This window comes from Lipotes vexillifer, unplaced genomic scaffold (genome assembly GCF_000442215.2).
Source record: "Lipotes vexillifer unplaced genomic scaffold, Lipotes_vexillifer_v1.1 scaffold172, whole genome shotgun sequence".
Lineage (NCBI taxonomy): Eukaryota > Metazoa > Chordata > Mammalia > Artiodactyla > Lipotidae > Lipotes > Lipotes vexillifer.
The window spans coordinates 2,459,694-2,470,432 of NW_006776799.1; the positions used below are offsets into that span (position 1 = coordinate 2,459,694).

The 10,739-nt window shown below is 39.0% G+C and overlaps 1 protein-coding gene across 2 annotated transcripts in view; it reads right to left on the reverse strand.

Moving 5' to 3' along the window:
• SLC25A13 (solute carrier family 25 member 13) overlaps positions 1-10,739 on the reverse strand; it is a 205,760-nt gene that overhangs the window by 165,986 nt on the left and 29,035 nt on the right. For both annotated transcript variants that reach the window (XM_007450665.1, XM_007450664.1), the window contains exon 2: positions 7,583-7,636. In XM_007450665.1, the coding sequence (XP_007450727.1) occupies positions 7,583-7,636 (54 nt within the window). The remainder of the gene's footprint in view (positions 1-7,582; positions 7,637-10,739) is intronic.

Genomic DNA, 10,739 nt, shown 5'->3' on the forward strand with positions numbered 1-10,739 from the left:
GATCACTTATATCACCTCATCTCTTGTTAATTCCCTCTAGTGTTTTTTTTTTTTCATTTCAGTTATTATATTCTCCAGTGCTGGCTGGTTCTTTTTTTATATTTTCTAGTTCTTTATTAAAATTCTCACTGTGTTCATCTATTATTTTCCCCAGTTAAGATTCTTAGTACTAATGCTTTGAACTCTTTATCAAGTAAATTACTTATCTGTTTCATTAGTGTTTTTTCCCAGGTTTTTTTTCCTTGTTCTTTCATTTGAAACATTTTCCTCTGTCTTCTCATTTTGTTTAACTTTCTCTGTCTCTGTGAAATTAGGTGAAACAATTACCTTTCCTGGCCTTGAAGGCATGTCCTTGGAGCATCCATATGCAGTCTACACGTGCCCAGTGGCTTTGGTGGGACAGAAAGATCTGATGTGAGCACGGGCTGCGTCTTCTCCAGGGTGTACTGGCAGCTACCACCTTGGTAGGAGGTGGAGCTGGAGTTGGAGGGGCTAGAGCCAGAGCCATGTGCAAGCCAGGGCTTCTCCGCTCAGTGGTCATCACAGCTCTATTGGGGGGTAGAAACTGGGTTTCTCCTGGGTATGACAGCAGTCTCTGCCTTGGTTTGGAACATGGCCAGGGCCTGAGGGCTTTAGGGTTTCACTTCTGTGCGGGTTTCACTTTTTCCCCCATGTGTGTACCTTGGGTAGAGGCTGGTTTGGGGCCAGAGGGGTTGGATCGGGGCCACAGCACTAAGCTGGTCCCACCCACAGCAGCATTATTTTGAATAGTGAAGAAATGGAAAACAACTCAAACGTCAACAGTAGAATATTTAAGTGAACTGTGGTATATTCACACAATGGAATAAACTAATACCAACTACACATGACAACATGCATGAATCTTACAAATAAAGAGTGAAAGAAACTAGACACAAGAATACATATTGTATTATTCTATTTATATAAAGTTGAAAACCAGGCAAACTAATATATGGTGTCAGACAACTAGTTACTCTTGGAAGGAGCGGGTATTAACTAGAAAGGGCATCAGAGGGCTTCTGAGGTGCTGGGTACCTGGGTGTACTCACTTTGTGAACATTCATGGAGCTGTACATTTATGATTTGTGCACTTCATTTAACCCTCAATAAACAGTTTACATTTAAAAATCTCAGATATTTTATCTGCCTCATGTTTTTAGAGGTGATAAATCATCTCTTAAATGTAAGAACATGTTAATTTGGACACAAAGAACACAGTTTTCTGCAGTTTTAAAAACCAGCTCATCACCAAGCCTGGGGTGGTCTGCCTGTGATTAAAGTAAACATGTCAAAGGTTTTCCTTAGATTGATGGACAGAGAGGGTCCCTGTCAGGGGAGTGGACTATACCTTACAGCTACCACATCTTTGAAATGTTATTTAATCCTTCTTTGGTAATAGATTTTACAAATGACCTGAAGCTTCTCTCCCTTACAATTTTTGGAAGTTTTAATATGATTAAACATATATACTTATAAAATGGGAAGGCTTTTAGGATTCCTTGCACAACCTAGTATAATACTAAGTGTGATGGTTAATTTTATGTGTCAACTTGACTGGCCAACAGGTGCCCAGATTAATCATTGTTTCTGGGTGTGTCTGTGAAGGTGTTTCTGGATGAGAGTGACATTTCAATCTGTGGCCTCAGTAAAGTGGATTTTCCTCCCCAATATGGATGAGCTTCATCCAATCCATTGGGGGCCGAATAGAATAAAAGGTGGAGGAAAGAAAAATTCACACCTTCTATCCTTCCCCATTGCTTGAGCTGGGACCTGTCTTCTCTGGTACTCAGACTGGGATTTACATCATCAGCTCCCCTGGTTCTCAGGCCTTCAGACTGGGACTGAATTACAACACAGGTTTTCCTGGGTCTCCAGCCTGCAGACAGTATATCATGGGACTTCTCAGCCTCTAAAATGGGATGGTGTGAGCCAATTCCTCATAATAAATCTCATTAGATAGATAAATAGCTAGAGCTAGAGATGGAGACATCTCCTACTGGTTGTTTCTCTGGAGAACCCTGACTAATAAACCATCTGTCAACATGAAGGCGCACCACCACACCCAATGAATACAGTACCAAAGGAAAGGAATGTGTCAGTACACTGCATGCTCAGAGGCCAGGGGGCGTAACTGGCCTGCTCACCACTGGTTGAACAAAATAGTCTATCAACTGTGAACACACCAGAACTATAATCATCCAGCCACCCATTTTTGCCACAAATCACTCACATCTAAGGGCTGAAGGGCAAATTCTCCTTGACTGTTTTCTAGCCACAGAGAAATGCTGTGCACACCTGACCACTACATCTGACCATTCTTCACCCTGATTCCCTCTTATAGGGGTGGAATAAAGTATAATTAAGAATTTGCATATGGATCAAGTATTTTATGTTATTAAGGAATTACTATTAATTTCGTTAAGTGCACAGTGATATATATTATGGCCATGAGGGAAACTGTTCTTATTATTTGGAGCTGTATGCCAAAGTATTTTGGCTGAATCATGGTGATAGCTAACTTACACTGAAATATATCATTAAATATATATATGCGAAACTATATGACAAATATTAATTTAAGAAATTAAGTGGTGGTTATGTGGGTGTTTACTGTACTACTCTATTTTCTGTATATTTGTAAATTATAACAAAAAATTTTAAATACAATTATCACAAAGTTAATACAGAAAAATATATTACTGTTGATAAAAAATTAAAAGAAGATACAATTTTTCAACTAACAAGTTGGCAGAAAGGTTTTTTATTGCTACTGCTGTATTTTTTTTAATAATCTGAGTTGACGTCATAATGTGGAGAAATGAAAACTTCCATATTCCCAAAAACATGTACTGATACAATCTTCTTGAAAGGCAGTCTGCCAAGAACCAAAAGCCTTAAAGTGTTGTAAACCCAGTCTTTAATCCAACGATGCCACTTCTATGAATTTATCCTAAGAAAATGCTAGCTATATGCAAAAATGTAGTTTCAAGGGTATTCATTACAGTGTTGTTAATGATAGCAGAGCAGAGAAGACAACTAAACATCCAATAATAGGGAGTGGCTAGATAAATTATGGTAAAACAGCCATATACAGTAATATGATAGCAATAAAAATAATGCAGAAATGCTTTCAATTATAGGAAAAGGTATTCATAACATCTTAGGTGAGGGAAAAAATGGATACAAAATGGTATTTTTCCTCCTGTTAAGGAAAATAATTATATTCATATACAGAGACAAACAGGGAGAGGGAAATGGATACATGTATATATAAACATATAGACATAAATATATATGGATCACAAGTTACATTTCTTTATACACATCTGCCTTTTAAATTTTCAAAACATAGGAACTGTTTTGTCATAAGAAAAAAGTTTTTCAAAGAAGGAATTATTTTTCCAATTTTGCCTACAAACATTTTTTAAAGTATATGTTATGCTTTTGTTGACAAAGAATAAAAGATCAGTCATTTTCAATCAAATGGTCCTTCAAAATGTCTTTAACTTGCCCGTTCTCCATTCTCCCTGCTACCAAAACCCTCATCAAGTTATTAGGGTCTCACACCACAATTACATCCGTCGCTGCCTATCCCATGGTCTTGCTGCACCAATCAAATCTCAGACCCACACTCCATGTCGCTGGATAACTCAGAAAACCTTCAATGGCTTCCTATTGTTTAGCAAAAATAGCAAACTCCCAATTTGCTTTCTAATTTTGTCACCCACACACTGTAATACTTGGCAGACTCCTTGGCACAGAGTTGAATTTAAATAAACATTTGAAGAATGAGCAGGAATCCTTCAATCTGTAGGCTGTTTGCTCCCAAACCCACCTCCAAGCCTTCCGTCCAATGTGGTCCTGTTTCCCAGAAGCCTCAGCTGCCCTCCTCAGTGCCTCCCCAGCTCCCACACGACCCCGGGGCTCCTCAAGTTCCCTCTCCAAGGAGCCTTCTCTGACCTCTCCCCGCCACAGGGACTGCTCCCTCCTCCCATTTCCTGTGGCATTTGCTTTAACCACACAAGTGACCCTTGACTGTGCTGACTTAAGATTTTTTTTACCTTCTGCATGCCTGTAAATCTGGTCTCCTTTTTCTGCACATCCCACTCACTGCGAATTTCCATGGGGTTTTATTTAAACTGTAAGCACTCAAATACACACCTGTTTAACATGAAGCAGCACGGAAAGTGTTAGGCAGAAGAAAATCCCATGTCAACGTTCAGGTGAGAAACACAACTGACTACACCTAGACCTCAACTTCTACATCCAGACAAAACATTACCCGCCACACATCACTAGAAAAGCCTGCATAAAAAAATTCAAACACCTTAGGCTGGGGATGCTTTATGCCAGGTTCCACCCTGCCTACATTCTAGTACCATTGCCTAAGACCCTATGCTGCAGGTCACTGCCACACCTGGCGCTCTTACAAGCTCATTGCTTTGGTCATACTATTGCCTTTGCCTGGAACGGTCTTCCTTTGCTCCACAACCCCTCTCCACCTTCTCCATCTGATAAATACCAGCTCAAATATCACCACCTCCCGCAACTTTTAATGACCCTCTCTAGGAAGATGTAATTAGCCCCACATCATCTCCCTGCTAATTAATGCTATATAATGCAGATCAACCATATTATTTTTTTACACTTAAACACACACACAGTGAAATAGTTAAGGGCAGGAGCCATGATTTATGCATCTTTATATCCCCAACACCTGACACTGTACTTAACATACAGTAAGCAGCTTCAAAAAACGAAGTGGAATTAACTCTTTCCAAAAAACTAAAATAAGCCAGAATTGGGCCCATTTTAGCCCACCAGGACCCCTCTTTCCTTATCTGTTTTGGTTCTGCTAGCTCTCTCTGCTCTTCACAGCTGCCACTCCCCTGTTACCAGCACATCTGGTCCAAAGGGTACAGAAGCTACAGAATAATCATCTAACTAGTTTAGCAGAGAGAAGGCTGGGATATTTATAAATAAGGAAAGTCAGGAAAGAGTCATAGAAAGTCAGCAAAGCAGTCAGGTTTACAGCATGCTCACTGCTGATCCATGCTTAACTGAAAAGCCCAGCCCCAGCAGAGACACGCCTGGTCCAGCCCCCAGGCGCCTCTCTCCCTATTCTTCCCCCATAACAGCGTCTACGGCAGAGAGTAAACAAGAGATCCTCAGCGTGCAGAGCCAAGGTGGATTTGTGTTGGTACCACACTACCCAAGCCTGATGAGATCACCTGAACCTCTGCCAGATCCACAATCCCTTCCAGAAACTGCTGACCACTGTTTTCTTCGGGGACAGTTGCCCCACATCATCCTCTCGGACTCTAAGTCATATGGAACTCTCACTCAAAAGCCACGTAGTCCCAGCCACGCCAAGAGAAGGCAGCACTCCCCTATCTGGTCCCAAAGATTCCAGCCCAGCCTTCAGGCCCACTGACACAGAAGCCCCACAGGTGGCTCTCCAGAACTCTGCATGGACTGCTACCCTCCTTGGGTCTACCTGACCAATCTCATTTGTCTCCAGTAAAGACTTGCCTGCTACTGAGATGTGGCAGCTGGAAAAAAGATATGGAAAGCAGAATCTTAACCCAGCCTCAGCAGCCACCACGTGCCATCAAAAGGTGGGCACAGTTTTTACATGGAGCCTTTGCACTGGATCACATCAAAAGACCAGTAAGTATCCAAGATGCACCATCTAGACACTCTAAGTTGTTCCCATTTCCCGTCAGAAGGATGCCCACAGCTATTGCTGGTTTAGAAAATGGGAAGTACACAGATCCTGAGTTCAAGGAATGATTATGACTTTGCCAGCTAGAGTTAACAAATTTTATGCAACTCTCTAGGTTCCTTAGCAACCCACTCACATGCTCTTCTGCAAGTGGTCTTCCAGAATTACATCATAAGGGTAGACCTTAAATACACATCTTTAAAATGTCTGTGGTTCACTCATACACACCTCAGCCCAATCACGGGGGGCCCAACGTGCACAGCAACAAACACTAGTCTAGATGAGAAAGAAATGTGTTTCTGTTTCCTGGACTTTTGTTATCCAGAATTCTTTTCCACCTTAGAATCTCTACACTGTATTGACCTTTCTGGGCAAAAAACAAATTTATAAAGAATTCTGCTTTCTTATATAAAATACAATCCACCTTATAAATTTTTTTCTCATATTTTTAACCATTTTCTCTTGGAGTCCGTCTTTTATTTTTGAATTATTTAATTTCAAGCATTTACTGAATCAATATCTGATGCATATCACGTGCATATCTAATGCATATCACTTTCAAATAAGTTTTTTCATTGAATCTTTACATTTTTATGACATTATGGAAATGTTCATATATCAATATATACAAAGTAGATTGAATAGTATAATGAGCCCAATATTCCATTTCCCAATTGCAAAAATTACCATCATACTGCCCACTTATTTCTCCTACCTCACCAAAACTGGGTTATTTAAAAGCAAATCTCAGATATCATAATCTCATCTGTAAATACTTCAGTGTACATCTCTAAAAGAAAAAGACTCTATAGTTCCCATATTTGGAATACCATTACCTGGCCTAAAAAATTAATTAATAACAATTCTTTAATATCAAATAATCCTATCAGTATTCAAATTCCTTGATTCCTCAATTTTTTAATAGTGACACAGTTTGATGAGGAAAGTGATGCTCACAGAATTAATAACTTCCTAAGCCATATATTTGATACCTAGCAGTATAATAAGTTTCTCACTTGAAGGCTTGATCCTCTTTATATATAGCACAGCTACCTTTTCACCATGTTTAGAAAAGGTCCACATATATATTTTTAAACTTTTTCTTTACAAAAGCGGCCTTTTCTTTCTTTTTTTAGTACTTCATTGCCAGTTAAATAACCTTAAAAGTGGTCCAGTGTTTGGCACCTGAGGTAGGCTTTTATTAGAGTATTAATCACTCAGTGCCTAATATCACAAAGTAGGTGCAAGCATAAGAAACTAAGGAAATAAACTTGTGTGCTGTCTGTTCTGATGTAGTATCTACTATTACTCATACTGGGGCCTCCTCAAGGGCACCACAGTTGAAGTAAAATGATATGATGAAGATGATGATGATAAGAGCAACAACAATGCTCTAAGGAGAGACAAGGCTGGTCCCCTTTGGATGAAAGAAGGATTACTAAGATGTTTACGAAGAGCTTTAAACTTCTTAGGAGGAAAAGCATTAGTATCATCAAACTGCCCAAGTCAATTCTGGAAAGGTAAATGCGTTGTGAGACTAAATCCCTCCCCGCCCCCCCGGCCCCACCCTCAGCAACTCTGTTTCAATACCTAATACTGTGTGAGACAAAAGAAAGTAAAACATAAATCTTGCAGCCATCACAAACAGTCGCCTACAAGTATCTGATACATTTTTAAAAATAGATATAACTGTAAAGGATCTCTTTTATATGTCTTAAGATACTTTCGGGGATTTTTAAAAAATATAACAATGAAATTAAGAGCTGCTCAAAAATAATCTTCAAAGTTACAGAACACAAATCAAACAAAAAACAAAATAGATTCCTTTATACTGACCTTCAAAAATATTGTTCTAAGTTCGGCTGGATCTGCTCTCTTGGTTAAAGCCACCTATAAACAAACATAAAAATGTTTATGTTATTAGAACAAAGCTGAGAAATCAAGCTAGCAGACTGAAAGAAAATAAACTCCAGGTTAGAAATCAGTGGATTTCATTTTTACACTTAAAGCACTAAATTTCCCCAGTGCATAAACTACTCTCTGGATTTTAAATTAAGCCTCCTTATGTGGCTTCTAGAATGATAACATTCTGTGCAAAAAACCAGTAAAGCTCCTAATATGTAGTGTTTAATATATACCATTGTTTTTCCAAAATGAATAAGAAAAAAAAGAAAAGTTGAAACAGATTTGTAACCACCTGGCATTTTAAACTACACTCCAGAGTGACCCACACCTTTCATAGGCGAATATTAAAGTACAACTTGTTCGTTAACTATGTAAGAGAACATAGTTCTTAGAGAAGTTAGTGAGCAAGGCAAACAATATTAACAGAAGGGAATTACTTCCCACAGTTCCACAATGGACAGGCGTGAATGCCCAGCTATCTGGTCATGCCAAGCAGTCTCCTCCTCTCCCCTACTTTTAAGAAACCAGAAGTCTCCAATTATACAGCACTGAGAAATATAACCATTGTTTTGTAATAACTTTAAACGGAGTACAATCTATAAAAAATATTGAATAGCAACGTTGTACACCTGAAACTAATAATGTAAATCAACTATACTTCAACGAAAAAAAAAATCCTAAGTCTCCATATGTATGACTATTATTTACCACATTCTAGAATACAAGGGACTATGGTTAGCTTTCAGAGCAAAGTTTGACAGATTAGCTCAGAATAGGTGTTGTGCTTAATTCTCCAGCCCACAAAGTCCAAAAACATCATTGGGGAAAAAGAAGACAAACTTGAACATGGCTGCCCCAGGCCAACACAAAAGAGTCCTTATGTGGAACCAAACAGTAGGCTTATTCAGCGTCCCATCACCCCATCCTGCTGGCAAAAACTATCAGGAGACTGAATTCTCACCAAGCACAGCGTCACCCCACGATACAGCCAAGGAGGGGTTCCTGGAACCACCCCAATACTGGAGCCATGTCACTATCCATGGGGAGATTTATGCAAATTGTTCTAAATCCTGTGTGTTTGCAAATGCTCTTCTGAGACCTTTGGACAATGAGTTCTCTGTCTCAAAATATGTAACTGCCTGAGCTTCTTGGCCTGCCACTGTCAGGAGTAATTTTATTAACTAATCACTGGAATAGGAGAGATAGTTTTCCTGAAACCAGTTAGTTGGTCACCTTGTTTCCCAAAGCAAGACGGATAACTCTTAACTCCAGCTGAGTACTTGTAACCACCAATGCTATTTTTATCCATAAGAATTTGTAATCTCTTTAAAATCCTCAATTAGTGAGTGTTCTTTGCTGTTCAATTAACGAGAAGAAAACAGACTGCTAACCAACCTATGACTGATGATAGTGCTAAAAGTCTCAGAAGATCCCCTCCCTTTGGGTCTATATTCTGAGAAAGGTGGCATAGGCCAAACACTATTGGAGAAGATGAGCCAGCATGAAATGCCTCCATCCTCTCCTTTAAGAGCAAAGAAATTCCCTTCGAGTTCTACATCTCAAGACCATAACAGTTTTTTAAAAGGCCTACGGTGACTCAGCACTTAATTGGGCTTCCTTTTAAAAGCAAAGGTAAGTTTCCACAAAGTGAACTATTCTTGCTCCATCTGCATAACACATCCTTTAAAATCAAATTAATTCACCATGCCACACACTTCATAAAGCCTTCCCTGAGCGACGCAGTTTCAGAGTGAACTTCCCCCACCCTAAATTCCCACAGCGTTCTTTTACTTACTAATCCCAAAATGCACCACCAGGACTACACCTCTGTGAGAGAAAGAAAGCTTTCACTCTGTAACTCTCCCAGGGTGGAAGGCACAGGAGAAAACAATCCATATAGTGGCCCAGCACTTTTAAGTCAGGTCACCTGATGTGTACAGAACACTTCATAGTTACAGTTAAGTTACAGTTACACTTAAGTTACAGTTAGACATGCCAGCGTTCTGAAGGTGTACTGAGATGGAGTCTACCTGGTGGCAAAACCAAGAGCTAGCAAGTTCTGTGAACTGGAAAAAGGGAGCCAAGAAATGTAGCCTCCCTTTTTAAGCCAACTCAGAACACCTGCTCGGCAAGCGCAAGTTGCATCACCTGACAATCCTTAGTTCATTGGGCTTCTTAGAAGATTCATCAAACTCTAGATTTTTTCCAAAAGGCTAATTTTCATTGTTTTATATACATGTATATATTTCTCATATACTAATAGCACACAATACAATTCTCATATACTAGTAAATATCTGTAAATATTTACAGATACTATTCTTACAATCTGATGGCCTGATTTGCTTTATCATTACTCTTCTGAATTTGCGTTTATAAGAATAGATGCCACCATTAAAACAAAATATTTATATCAAGAGATTTAAATACAGTAATTTTCAAACAGTTAGGGAGTAAATCACCAAGAAGAAAAAGGATTATTGGCAGATGACTACGAATTATCACCATTTACTACTTAATTCAATAGAGAATTTTATACACAAGCACAAAACATTCACACCAAGTGGAGGTTAAGGGAGAAGGGGGGGAGAACTGGAAAAACTAGGCATTATATGTTTTTCCATAAACTGGGAGAAGTTAACCTTTGTTTAAAGACAGTATAAAATTTCAGGTCAATTCCCCAAATCTATGTTCCATGGGGCAGAATCTGAAAAACACTGAATATGTAAAATTTTTGATAAGACAAACATTATAAATAACAGCAATAGCATTTGCAAAACACATATACTAGCTAGGTACATCCCAAATACAAAAATAAAAACAGCCAAAAATAACAACTTCAATGACTGGTTTAAAAGTGGGGGGCAGTGGGAAGTATGGCAAGGAAAACCAGAAAGATAAAGTGTGAATTCTATGCTCTGCAAGTGAACCTTGACTGATACAATCAGTAACTCTAAAAGAAATTCCCCCCAAACAGTTACCATTAACTGGAGAAGAACAAAAGAAAGAGGGGGTCTCAACACATTTAAGAAAAATAATTTTTCACTGACTTCACTGAGCCACTCATTCCTCATCCTACAGTTTCCCTA